The sequence below is a fragment of the Oncorhynchus clarkii genome, chromosome 29, assembly GCF_045791955.1.
Source record: "Oncorhynchus clarkii lewisi isolate Uvic-CL-2024 chromosome 29, UVic_Ocla_1.0, whole genome shotgun sequence".
NCBI classification, from domain to species: domain Eukaryota; kingdom Metazoa; phylum Chordata; class Actinopteri; order Salmoniformes; family Salmonidae; genus Oncorhynchus; species Oncorhynchus clarkii.
The window spans coordinates 16,539,709-16,553,366 of record NC_092175.1 but is presented as its reverse complement, the minus strand read 5'-3'; the positions used below and the strand labels follow the sequence as shown (position 1 = coordinate 16,553,366).

The following is a 13,658-nucleotide window of genomic DNA, read 5'->3' as shown; positions in this document are numbered from 1 at the left end:
CCCCCATGCACAAATCGAGGTCCACACAGAAATGGTTTGTCGAGATCGGTGGAAGAACTTGACTGGCCTTCACAGAGCCCTGACCTCAACCCCATCAAACCTTTTGGGTGAATTGGAACTGCGACTGCGTGCCATGTCTAATCGCCCAACATCAGTGCCCAACCTCACCCAATCTCACTCATGGATGAGTGGAAGCAAGTTCCTGCAGCAATGTTCCAACATCTGGTGGAAAGCCTTCCCAGAAGTGTGGAGGCTGTTATAGCATTAAAGGGGGGACCAACTCCATATTAATGCCCATGATTTTGGAATGAGATGTTCAATGAGCATGTCCTGTATCTGTGAGAAACAGATTCTCAGTCCTGTGAAATCCATAGATTAGGGCCTAATGAATGTATTTCAATTGACTGATTTCCTTATGAATTGTAACTCGGTAAAATCTTCAAAATTGTTGCATGATGCGTTTCTATTTTTGTTCAGTGTAGTTTGTGACAAAACAAGCAGGTAGAGAATCATTGTACCATCTAAACCGCTATGAAATATCTTACTATACTATAACCAAACATATAGTATTTTCAGCTGTTCGAAGCTGTTGTACAAAACCACAAGACACGAAAACAAACTTAAGAATGGGAAGCATAGAAATAGCTCACATAGAACAGATCTACCGCTTCTTAGACTTGCTTTAAATGAGAATGATCGATCTAACACACATTAATATGTGAATTTGTTTGGGTTTCCGAAAAAGGTACATATTGCGGCTTTAAAAGCTAGTTTTCCCCTCCCCACTCAGACCACTCCCAGAGTCCTAGAAAAATGATTGCTGAAAAATTGATCTCGCTAAAAAGCCCTTTTTTTGGACCATTTGAATTGAAAACAACCGCAGTAAGGCACTCAATTGTTTCCCAGCAATGATTTGATAGTGAAAAAAAACATCCTTTTAACAAATCCCCTCATTAGTACAAAGCTGGGGAAATAGACAAACACAAATGTAAAGAGACTCAGCTAACCAATAGTGGTTTATTATTAGTGAGCAGTGTTATACAATGGATTATCAAAAACATCAATTCGGTGGTACAAATAACATTCACACACAAGCAACACCTAAATAGTACATGAGTCCTTCATTGTTTAACAGGGTCATTGGCAAACTGTGATCAACATTCAAGTTGAACTAATCAGCAAGTGATTGTCAGTCACCAAAGGCACAATTAAATAGCTTGAAATGTGTTAAAAAGGTCAAGTTGGCCAGTTTAGTTCAGTAAGGGTTCACAAAAAGCTTTGTTCCATTCACTGAACATATGCATGCATTTTATAAACAAGCCTCCTGTTACTGACATGCTCACACACACACACACACACACACACACACACACACACACACACACACACACACACACACACACACACACACACACACACAGTGTCTCTTCTGCATTTAGACAGGTTGACTCCCAATCCTATCCCCTTATACAACGCATTACCTCTGATCCGAGCCCTACGGGCCCTGGTCTAAAGTAGTGCACTGTAAAAGGAATAGGGTGCCAATCAGGACGCAGGCCGTACAACCTCAGGGGACTGTAGCAAAAGGGACTTTCTAAGATCTACAACACAATGAAAGGCTACCGGTGCGTCAATATCAGCTGGGTTAAAGGCACTGCACTGATAAACACACGTAAAAAAAAGAATAATACATTGCATTGATTTGCTTAATGTTGTGCCAGTACATCTATAAAGTTAGCTCTAGAGGTAAGTAAAGGTTAATAATTCATTAGTCAAATCAACTGTGTTACACTGGTCAATTGTCTAGCGGTCTTGGATGTGCCTGTACATAGATAAATGCTATATAGCATTAACAATGTGGTCTGCATTTAACCACCCCTTCATCTAATTGATTGAAGCCAGAAAACAGATGAGAAGAATAAACAGATGCTACCGCTGCTTCTCCTGTGTGTCCCGTCACACTGTGCACGTCGAACTGTGCCCCATACCCGTGACTCGGAAAGGATCCTCTTTCTTCTCGTTTTATCGCAATCTAGGACCTCAGACACCGAGGCTGACGGGAGGCGTACAGAAAGTGTGAGCTCCAAACACCAGAAGGCAGCCATTTCAGAAGAGACTGCCGCATCTTCACCACCGCCCAGCTTGTGTCCCATTAAACTAGAGTGATTTATATTAAGAGGGAAGAACACGGGACACAAACAATCAATCTCCACCATCTCCAGGTGGCTAGTCAGACAGACTCAGACAGGAATATGATTATGCATTGACTGTTGAAAATAGTTGGTCCTGTATTTGTTGTGGGTCTGTAAGGCACTGTGTTAGCGCTAGTGCTGGAGGGACAGGCAGCCAGAGAGTCAGTTCCTTGCGCTTCCAGACTGTGGGTTCAGTGACTCTTGGCATGGTCTTCTCTCAGCGGTGGGGTTCCCCTCAGTTTCCTCCAAGGGGTGGGGCTGTAGGCGGGGGGTGGGGGGAGGAGAGGGGGCTCATGTCGCTGTATCCCGGGGGAGGAGGGCGACGTCTTCTCCCCATGTCCAGTAGCTCTTCATCCTGAGGATGAGGAGGACACAGTGACTAGCTGATATGTCATTAGGCTAATCTCAGGCTTAAAAGTCTCAAAAGGAGAGAGAAAATGATAAGACGGCACAGGTCCTAAAATGTCCTCTTATTTTACACTGGCACGCACTATCGAGTTAAGAAAAAGCATCAACATTCAACAATGTGTGGCTCAGTTGGTAGAGCAGGGTGCTTGCAACGCCAGGTTGTGGGTTCGATTCCCACGGGGAACTAGTACAAAAAAAGGACACAAACTTCAGACTGTAAACTATAAGTCACTCTGGATAATAGCGTCTGCTAAATGACTCAAAATGTAAAAATGTAAACCCTTCACCGCACCGTGTCCGCAGTCTCCTCCCCCTCGGTGGTGTGTTCGCTGTAGTGATTGGACAGCTCAAAGTCTGAGTAGGCACTCTCCACTGCCTCCTCCTCATAGTCTGTGGGGTAGTCGGACTCCTCTGAGATAGGGAAGGGTCATGGAGAGGGAAGCGTGGCGGGGTGGAAAGAGAGAGATGGAAAGGTGCACAAAGAGAAAGGTGGTGAAGAAGAGAGTGGACAGGGGTGATGAAAGAGGAAGGAGGGGTGTGTCATAGGAACTGTCATAGCTGCATATTAAATCATCATTTAACCAAAACAAATGTATCTGCTAAGTGAGTGTGGCTGCATTCACAGAGCCCAAACAATAGTCAACAACAAGCAAGGAGAAAGACAAGATAGAAAATGAGCTTATCTTCCCCAGGAGAGCAGGAGGCAGAGTGCCAAACCCATGACAGAGAGGGGAGGGGGGTGAAAAGCTAGCAGAGTGGCATTAGAAACATAAATATTCAATTGCTCCAGCTGTGATGGTAACAGGAAGGTCAACAGCTATTGGCTCGCAGGCTCTTCCCAGCTTACAATAAAAAAAGGCCTTTTTCCAGTTAAAATAACAGTTACAGCTTTTCCCCTCTCTTGTTCCCAGAGGTCATGTGTCTCGTTGTGATAGGCCTACAACTTATAATGCCTGTTTGACCTCCACAGCACTCTGCTGCTCTATGTGCAGATCAGATCATCTGCCAGTCTCACCGTCGACCAGAGCTGGTTTGGCCAGCTCAATGCGGGACACGATCTCTGCCAGGTCAGTGAAGGAGGCGTTGGGACAGGTCACAGGTCCCTGCAGAACACATAGGACAGACAGCACACTGGTATCATACACTAGAGGCCCCATACAGAATCATTCAGAATAATAGCATTAAAATACACATTTGTACATTATCTAGTCATGACCATCCGTTCTGGTCTGGATTTTATTACTGTTCTGGTTAGCGATTGTATCGCCGTCGTGGTTTTGTTTTTCCGACCAACAGTTATTTGATCATCTATTGTCGCCCTGGCTGTCTGCTGAGGACCTCTTCAACCTCCTCCTGATACCTGCTGCTTCCAGCCTGCCCTGGTCTGTCTCTCTCTGTCTGGTACAGTTGCCCCTGCCTATCTCTCTCTCACCTACATCGCACACTTTTTACTGATCTGCTGTTGGACTACTTGATTTGTGACTCTTTGTTTTGTTGCAAATGACATAAGTGATCACTGTGCTATTGCCTGTGTGAGAGATGGTAAAATTCCTAAGCGATCTCCACCTGTCGTTACGAAAAGAAAACCGGAAGCGGTTCGATATTCAAGGTTCTTTACATTTGTATTTAGCATTGAATGGAATGGAATTAATCCCTGATGTTGAACTAGCCTTTTCTTCCTTCCACAACACATTCCAGGATGTATGCAATAGGCCCCTTAAAAAAATGCAGGATTACGGGCAGAGAGAACCTTTGGTTTACTGATGAACCTGCTCAAATCATAAGGGAATTAAATGCTATGTGGGCTAAAGCAAGAGGGTCTGGTTCGGCAGATGATTGGATGGCTTTTAAACGTCTTTGAAATCTGGGTGTGGCTACGACCCGAAAACTGAAAGCAGACCACTACCTTAAATCTACTTTGGATAATTTAAATAACACATTTTGGCAAGTAGCGAAAGGTTTAAAAAGATACACAGCTTCCCAAACAATTGTTGGTAGACACACAGATTGTATCTGAGAGAACCTCTACTCTGAAAGCCTTAAATCAGAACTTTCTAGATGCAGGCAGTTTATTTGAAAAGGTTAAAAGGTCTACATGAGCCAGCCCCCTGTGAATTACTGGTCATGCTCTAGATTGGTTTATAAATGACCTATCAAATCATACACAATGTGTAATGGTGGGTGGTTGTAAATCTGAGTCTACAGAGTTGTGCTCAGGTGTTCTGCAAGGTTCTATTTTGGGCCCACTGTTGTTCATTTTGTATATCAACAACATTGGGGATCATATTGAAATAGCGTATGTACATTTTTATGCAGATAATACTGTTCTTCATTCAAGTGGTAGTAGTTTATCTTCAGCTTTTCAAAATGCCCAAAGAGCACTTAACACAATACAACAGAAACTGTATGATTTGAAGCTGGTTTTTGGGTAAACAAAATGCATGGTATTTTTATTAACGGCATAAGGCTTCTATTTCTCTGGAGGCCAGGAAGGAGCTGGTACGATGTACATTACTGGTGGCTTTAGATTTAATTTAACCTTTAATTCAGTTAAGAACAAATTCTTATTTACAATGGCGGCCTACCCCGGGCCAAATCCTAACCAGGACGATGGGACAATTGTGCGCCGCCTTCTGGACTCCCAATCATGGCCTGTTGTGATACAACCTGGAATCGAACCAGGGTCTGTAGTGATGCCTCTAGCACTGAGATGCAGTGCCTTAGACCGCTGCGCCAGTTACAGAGTGCATTCGGAAAGTATTCAGCCCCCTTGACTTTTTTCACATTTTGTTACGTTACAGCCTAATTCTACAATGGATTAAATAAAACAATCCTCAATCTACACACAATACCCCATAATGACAAAGCAAAATCAGAAATACCTTCTTTACATAAGTATTCAGACCCTTTGCTATCAGACTCAAAATTAAGCTCATGTGCATCCTGTTTCCGCAGATCATCCTTGAGATGTTTTTACAACTTGATTGCAGTCCACCTGTGGTAAATTCAGTTGATTGGACATGATTTGGAAGGGCTCACATCTGTCTATATAAGGTCCCAAGGTTGACAGTGCCTTTCAGAGCAAAAACCAAGTCATGAGGTTGAAGGAAATGTCCGTAGAGCGCCGAGACAGGATTGTGTCGAGGAACAGATCTGGTGAAGAGTTCCAAAACATTTCTGCAGCATTGAAGGTCCCGAAGAACACAGTGGCCTCCATCTGGAAGAAGTTTGGAACCACCAAAACTCTTCCTAGAGCTGGCTGTCTGGCCACACTGAGCAATTGGGGGAGAAGGACTTGGTCAGAGAGGTGACCAAGAACCCGATGGTCAATCTGACAGAGCTCCAGAGTTCCTCTGTGGAGATGGGAGAACCTTCTAGAAGGACAGCCATCTCTGCAGCACTCCACCAGTCAGGCCTTTATGGTAGAGTGGCGCTTGGAGTTTGCCAAAAGTCCCCTAAAGACTTTCAGACCATGAGAAACAAGATTCTCTGGTCTGATGTAACCAAGATTGATTTATTTGGGCTGAATGCCAAGCATCACGTCTGGAGGAAACCTGGCACCATCCCTACGGTGAAGCATGGTGGAGGCAGCATCATGCTGTGGGGATGTTCTTCAGCGGTAGGGAATGGGAGACTAGTCAGGATTGAGGGAAAGATGAACGGAGATATCCTTGATAATCTGCTCCAGAGACGTCAGGACCTCAGACTGGGGTGAAGACAGGAGTGGCTTTGGGACAAGTGGGCTTGAATCCGGACTTGAACCCGATCGAACATCTCTGGAAAGACCTGAAAATAGCTGCGCAGTGATGCTCCCCATCCAACCTGACAGAGCTTGAGAAGATCTGCAGAGAAGAATGGGAGAAACTCCTCAAATGCAGGTGTGCCAAGCTTGTAGCGTCATACCCAAGAAGACTCAAGGCTGTAATCGCTGCCAAAGGTGCTTCAACAAAGTACTGAGTAAAAGGTCTGAATACTTACATCATTTTTTTTACATTTTTAAATAAAAAAACGTTTTTGCTTTGTCATTATGGGGTATTGTGATGTCATTATGAGGTATTGTGATGTCATTATGGGGTATTGTGATGTCATTATGGGGTATTGTGCGTAGATTGATGACGAAACAAAAACTATTTAATCAATTTTAGAATAAGGCTGTAATGTAACAAAATGTGGAAAAAGCCATGAGTCTGAAAACTTTCCGAAGGCCCTGTATATATGCAGGCCTCAACCACAACCCTGAGAGCACTTGACTCAGCATAGCATGAGGCCCTCAGGTTCATTCCCAAAGAAAAACGTCTAAACACATCACTGTGATCTCTACAGCGCCGTTGGCTGGTCGTCATCGACCTCGCGTGGGATAAACACTGGTTTATAAGGCCACATTGGGTAAAATGACACTATGTATACCTGTTCTTCTTTAATCAGGTCAGCAAATAAATATAAATTAAGGTCCCGTTCTCATTTGCTTTTAACAGTCCCAAGAATTAGAACAGTTTAAGTTACTCAGCTCCGTGGTCCTGGAATTCTCTCCTGAACATTTAAACATGTGATGATCTAGTCACTCCCTGACCCTCCCTCCCTCACGTTGTTGTTGCTGTGCGTGTTGTGAAACTCTTCCTGATGACGGTCCTTCAGCATCTTCTCCACCACTCCACTGCGACTCCACACGTCAAACACCGTCTTGCCGTGCTGGTAGCCCACCTCCTACACACACACACACACACACACACACAAGGCTGAATGTAATGTAGCTAATGGGGGGGGTGGGGGGTCTCAGGCAATCCTTGAAAACCTTCTCACACTTTTGACTGAAGATGGAGGAGGCAAGAGAGACAAATAGTGAAGTGTGAAGAGGTGAGGTCTAGAGTAAGAGGGGGTCATGGGAAAACGAGAGGAAGCAAGAGAGAATAACAGACTGACTGCCCAGGTCAAAGACACAGAGAGAATAACAGACTGACTGCCCAGGTCAAAGACACAGAGAGAATAACAGACTGGCTGCCCAGGTCAAAGACACAGAGAGAATAACAGACTGACTGCCCAGGTCAAAGACACAGAGAGAATAACAGACCTACTGCCCAGGTCAAAGACACAGAGAGAATAACAGACTGACTGCCCAGGTCAAAGAGAGAGAGAGAGAATAACAGACTGGCTGCCCAGGTCAAAGACACAGAGAGAATAACAGACTGACTGCCCAGGTCAACGAGAGAGAGAGAGAATAACAGGCTGGTTGCCCAGGTCAAAGACACAGAGAGAATAACAGACTGGCTGCCCAGGTCAAAGAGAGAGAGAGAGAATAACAGACTGGCTGCCCAGGTCAAAGAGAGAGAGAGAGAGAGAATAACAGACTGACTGTCCAGGTCAAAGAAAGAGAGAGAGAATAACAGACTGGCTGCCCAGGTCAAAGACACAGAGAGAGTAACAGACTGACTGCCCAGGTCAAAGACACAGAGAGAATAACAGACTGACTGCCCAGGTCAAAGACACAGAGAGAATAACAGACTGACTGCCCAGGTCAAAGAGAGAGAGAGAGAGAATAACAGACTGGCTGCCCAGGTCAAAGAGAGAGAGAGAGAATAACAGACTGACTGCCCAGGTCAAAGAGAGAGAGAGAGAGAGAGAGAATAACAGACTGACTGCCCAGGTCAAAGACACAGAGAGAATAACAGACTGACTGCCCAGGTCAAAGACACAGAGAGAATAACAGACTGACTGCCCAGGTCAAAGAGAGAGAGAGAGAGAATAACAGACTGGCTGCCCAGGTCAAAGAGAGAGAGAGAGAATAACAGACTGACTGCCCAGGTCAAAGAGAGAGAGAGAGAGAGAATAACAGACTGACTGCCCAGGTCAAAGAGAGAGAGAGAGAATAACAGACTGACTGCCCAGGTCAAAGAGAGAGGGAGAATAACAGACTGACTGCCCAGTTCAAAGAGAGAGGGAGAATAACAGACTGACTGCCCAGTTCAAAGAGAGAGAGAGAATAACAGACTGACTGCCCAGGTCAAAGAGAGAGAGAGAGAATAACAGACTGACTGCCCAGGTCAAAGAGAGAGAGAGAATAACAGACTGACTGCCCAGGTCAAAGAGAGAGAGAGAGAGAATAACAGACTGGCTGCCCAGGTCAAAGAGAGAGAGAGAGAGAATAACAGACTGGCTGCCCAGGTCAAAGAGAGAGAGAGAGAGAATAACAGACTGACTGCCCAGGTCAAAGAGAGAGAGAGAGAGAGAGAGAATAACAGACTGGCTGCCCAGGTCAAAAAGAGAGAGAATAACAGACTGACTACCCAGGTCAAAGACACAGAGAGAATGAGAGAGAGAGAGAGAGAGAGAGAGAGAGAGAGAGAGAATAACAGACTGACTGCCCAGGTAAAAGACAGAGAGAGAGAATAACAGACTGACTGCCCAGGTCAAAGACACAGAGAGAATACGAGAATAAGAGAAAGAGAAAGAGAAAAAGAGAGAGAGAGAGAGAGAGAATAACAGACTGGCTGCCCAGGTCAAAGAAAGAGAGAGGGAGACTCACAGCGATCTCGTCAAACTTGCCAAACTCCAGTGTACGGTAACGGTCTATGGGAGGCCTGATGTACTCGCAGTAGTCACTGCTCTTCACCGACTCCAGCTGACGCACACAGCACACGTATGCCAGCCGCGTCTGAATCTCTGCCATGTTCAACACCTACAGGGGTCAAGGGTCAAATGCCACAACACTTAGCACAGCAGGGTGACAACTGTGCACATACCTCCAGTGCCTAGTGTGTCCAAAGTGGCACCCTAATCCTTATATAGTGCACACGTTTTGACCAGAGCAAAATTAGAGCACTAAATAGGGAAGAGGGTACCATTTTGGAGACACAAAGTAACTCCACACATTCACAGTTCGTGAAAAACTGCAGAAATATTCTCAGTGAACGACAACACATTTTCACTCTGATATTAAACCAATACCATTTCATAACAATGAATTGCAAAGTCGGACATGACATGAATGCCATATCATCACACCAAAGCTTTCGGTTAACACCTGAGGCTGTAGTCCTATACAGTGCTGTGAGAGAGGCTCACCTTGACTTTCTCTGCCAGTGGGTTGAGGCGTTTCCATAGCAGCCACCAGCCGGAGAGCGAATCGCCGTAGTTGGTGAGGTTGGTCTCGTCCTGGCTGCCCACGTCTATGGCGATCACCACCTTGGCACCCATGGAGCGAGCCACGTCCGCTGGGAGAGGGGCGGAGACGCGGGTTTAGGGCTTAAGGTGACAATGAACATCGAGGAGTTTCACTTTTTACACACTTGAACATGTACATCGGACAAATAGAAACACCCACCAAATAATAATTATTAGTGGTACATCGCTGAGCAGGAGAGAAGCCTATCCCCACCTTGTCTTATCTTGCCACTGCAGTGTGTGTGTGTGTGTGTTGCTGACCTGGTAGGTTGTTGATGTAGCCTCCGTCCATCAGTAGGTGTCCGTCTTTAGGGTCACATAGAGGGGGCAGGTAGCCAGAGAGAGACATGCTGGCACGCACATACCTCCACAGAGAGCCTGAGACAGGGACAATTAAACACATGGAGGCACACATAAGAGGAACAGGTGCCTTCTTCACAATTCAATCAGTTAAAACAGAGAAGGAAATAGGGTTAGAGAGAAAGAGGTAGAGCGCGAGAGAGAGGTAGAGAGAGGTAGAGAGCGAGAGAGGTAGAGAGCGAGAGAGAGGTAGAGAGCGAGAGAGAGGTAGAGAGCGAGAGAGAGGTAGAGAGCGAGAGAGAGGTAGAGAGCGAGAGAGAGGTAGAGAGCGAGAGAGAGGTAGAGAGCGAGAGAGAGGTAGAGAGAGGTAGAGAGCGAGAGAGAGGTAGAGAGAGAGGTAGAGAGCGAGAGAGAGGTAGAGAGCGAGAGAGAGGTAGAGAGCGAGAGAGAGGTAGAGAGCGAGAGAGAGGGGTAGAGAGCGAGAGAGAGAGGTAGAGAGCGAGAGAGAGAGCGGTAGAGAGAGAGCGGTAGAGAGCGAGAGAGAGAGCGGTAGTGAGCGGTAGAGAGAGAGCGAGGTAGAGAGCGAGGTAGAGAGCGAGAGAGAGAGGTAGAGAGCGAGAGAGAGAGGTAGAGAGCGAGAGAGAGAGGTAGAGAGCGAGAGAGAGAGGTAGAGAGCGAGAGAGAGAGGTAGAGAGCGAGAGAGAGAGGTAGAGAGCGAGAGAGAGATGTAGAGAGCGAGAGAGAGAGGTAGAGAGCGAGAGAGAGAGGTAGATAGCGAGAGAGAGAGGTAGATAGCGAGAGAGAGAGGTAGATAGCGAGAGAGAGAGGTAGATAGCGAGAGAGAGAGGTAGATAGCGAGAGAGAGAGGTAGATAGCGAGAGAGAGAGGTAGAGAGCGGTAGAGAGAGAGAGAGAGAGCGGTAGAGAGAGAGAGAGAGCGGTAGAGAGAGAGCGAGCGGTAGAGAGAGCGAGAGAGAGAGCGAGAGAGAGAGAGAGGTAAATAGCGAGAGAGAGAGGTAGATCGCGAGAGAGGTAGATAGCGAGAGAGAGAGGTAGATAGCGAGAGAGAGCGGCAGAGAGAGCGGTAGAGAGAGAGAGAGCCGTAGAGAGAGAGAGAGCGAGAGAGAGAGCGAGAGAGAGTTAAATAGCGAGAGAGAGAGGTAGATAGCGAGAGAGAGAGGTAGATAGCGAGAGAGAGAGGTAGATAGCGAGAGAGAGGGGTAGATAGCGAGAGAGAGGGGTAGATAGCGAGAGAGAGGGGTAGATAGCGAGAGAGAGGTAGAGAGCGGTAGAGAGAGAGCGGTAGAGAGAGAGAGAGCAGTAGAGAGAGAGAGAGAGCGGTAGAGAGAGAGAGAGAGAGCGGTAGAGAGAGAGAGAGAGCGGTAGAGAGAGAGCGGTAGAGAGAGAGAGCGGTAGAGAGAGAGAGAGAGTGGTAGAGAGCGAGAGCGGTAGAGAGCGAGAGAGCGGTAGAGAGAGAGAGAGCGGTAGAGAGAGAGAGAGCGGTAGAGAGCGGTAGAGGGAGAGAGAGCGGTAGAGGGAGAGAGAGCGGTAGAGGGAGAGAGAGCGGTAGAGGGAGAGAGAGCGGTAGAGGGAGAGAGAGCGGTAGAGAGAGAGAGCGGTAGAGAGAGAGAGCGGTAGAGAGAGAGAGAGAGAGAGAGAGCGGTAGAGAGAGAGAGAGAGAGCGGTAGAGAGAGAGAGAGAGGTAGAGAGAGAGAGAGAGAGCGAGAGAGCGGTAGAGAGCGAGAGAGAGCGGTAGAGAGCGGTAGAGAGCGATAGAGAGCGAGAGGTAGAGAGCGAGAGAGAGAGGTAGAGAGCGAGAGAGAGAGGTAGAGAGCGAGAGAGAGAGGTAGAGAGCGAGAGAGAGAGGTAGAGAGCGAGAGAGAGAGGTAGAGAGCGAGAGAGAGAGGTAGAGAGCGAGAGAGAGATGTAGAGAGCGAGAGAGAGAGGTAGAGAGCGAGAGAGAGAGGTAGATAGCGAGAGAGAGAGGTAGATAGCGAGAGAGAGAGGTAGATAGCGAGAGAGAGAGGTAGATAGCGAGAGAGAGAGGTAGATAGCGAGAGAGAGAGGTAGATAGCGAGAGAGAGAGGTAGAGAGCGGTAGAGAGAGAGAGAGAGAGCGGTAGAGAGAGAGAGAGAGCGGTAGAGAGAGAGCGAGCGGTAGAGAGAGCGAGAGAGAGAGCGAGAGAGAGAGAGAGGTAAATAGCGAGAGAGAGAGGTAGATCGCGAGAGAGGTAGATAGCGAGAGAGAGCGGCAGAGAGAGCGGTAGAGAGAGAGAGAGCCGTAGAGAGAGAGAGAGCGAGAGAGAGTTAAATAGCGAGAGAGAGAGGTAGATAGCGAGAGAGAGAGGTAGATAGCGAGAGAGAGAGGTAGATAGCGAGAGAGAGGGGTAGATAGCGAGAGAGAGGGGTAGATAGCGAGAGAGAGGGGTAGATAGCGAGAGAGAGGTAGAGAGCGGTAGAGAGAGAGAGAGCGGTAGAGAGAGAGAGAGCAGTAGAGAGAGAGAGAGAGCGGTAGAGAGAGAGAGAGAGCGTTAGAGAGAGAGAGAGCGGTAGAGAGAGAGAGAGAGCGGTAGAGAGAGAGAGCGGTAGAGAGAGAGAGAGCGGTAGAGAGAGAGAGAGCGGTAGAGAGAGAGAGAGCGGTAGAGAGCGGTAGAGGGAGAGAGAGCGGGAGGGAGAGAGAGCGGTAGAGGGAGAGAGAGCGGTAGAGGGAGAGAGAGCGGAGAGGGAGAGAGAGCGGTAGAGGGAGAGAGAGCGGTAGAGGGAGAGAGAGCGGTAGAGAGAGAGAGCGGTAGAGAGAGAGAGAGAGAGAGAGAGCGGTAGAGAGAGAGAGAGAGAGCGGTAGAGAGAGAGAGAGAGGTAGAGATAGAGAGAGAGAGCGAGAGAGCGGTAGAGAGCGAGAGAGAGCGGTAGAGAGCGGTAGAGAGCGATAGAGAGCGAGAGGTAGTGAGCGAGAGAGAGAGCGGTTGAGAGAGAGAGGTAGAGAGCGAGAGAGAGAGGTAGAGAGCGAGAGAGAGAGGTAGAGAGCGAGAGAGAGGTAGAGAGCGAGAGAGAGGTAGAGAGCGAGAGAGAGAGAGAGGTAGAGAGCGAGAGAGAGCGGTAGAGAGCAAGAGAGAGAGCGGTAGTGAGCGGTAGAGAGAGAGAGCGAGAGAGCGAGGTAGAGAGCGAGGTAGAGAGCGAGGTAGAGAGCGAGGTAGAGAGCGAGGTAGAGAGCGAGAGAGAGAGGTAGAGAGCGAGAGAGAGAGGTAGAGAGCGAGAGAGAGAGGTAGAGAGCGAGAGAGAGAGGTAGAGAGCGAGAGAGAGAGGTAGAGAGCGAGAGAGAGAGGTAGATAGCGAGAGAGAGAGGTAGATAGCGAGAGAGAGGTAGATAGCGAGAGAGAGAGCGGTAGTGAGCGGTAGAGAGAGAGAGAGAGCGAGAGAGCGAGGTAGAGAGCGAGGTAGAGAGCGAGAGAGAGAGGTAGAGAGCGAGAGAGAGAGGTAGAGAGCGAGAGAGAGAGGTAGAGAGCGAGAGAGAGAGAGGTAGAGAGAGAGCGGTAGAGAGCGAGAGCGGTAGAGAGCAAAAGAGCGGTAGAGAGAGAGAGAGCGGTAGAGGGAGAGAGAGCGGT

At 47.8% G+C, this 13,658-nt stretch overlaps 1 protein-coding gene across 1 annotated transcript in view; it reads right to left on the bottom strand.

Moving 5' to 3' along the window:
• Window positions 1-1,003: 1,003 nt before the first annotated feature.
• The window catches only part of LOC139388153 (patatin-like phospholipase domain-containing protein 7), a 34,625-nt gene continuing 21,970 nt past the window's right edge, over window positions 1,004-13,658 (bottom strand). Inside the window, exons 21-27 of the mRNA XM_071134732.1 lie at window positions 10,020-10,201; window positions 9,660-9,808; window positions 9,121-9,273; window positions 7,185-7,304; window positions 3,616-3,703; window positions 2,893-3,011; window positions 1,004-2,547 (exon numbers count right to left, since the gene is read on the bottom strand). Coding sequence (XP_070990833.1) covers window positions 2,428-2,547; window positions 2,893-3,011; window positions 3,616-3,703; window positions 7,185-7,304; window positions 9,121-9,273; window positions 9,660-9,808; window positions 10,020-10,201 — 931 coding nt within the window. The 3' untranslated portion in view covers window positions 1,004-2,427. The remainder of the gene's footprint in view (window positions 2,548-2,892; window positions 3,012-3,615; window positions 3,704-7,184; window positions 7,305-9,120; window positions 9,274-9,659; window positions 9,809-10,019; window positions 10,202-13,658) is intronic.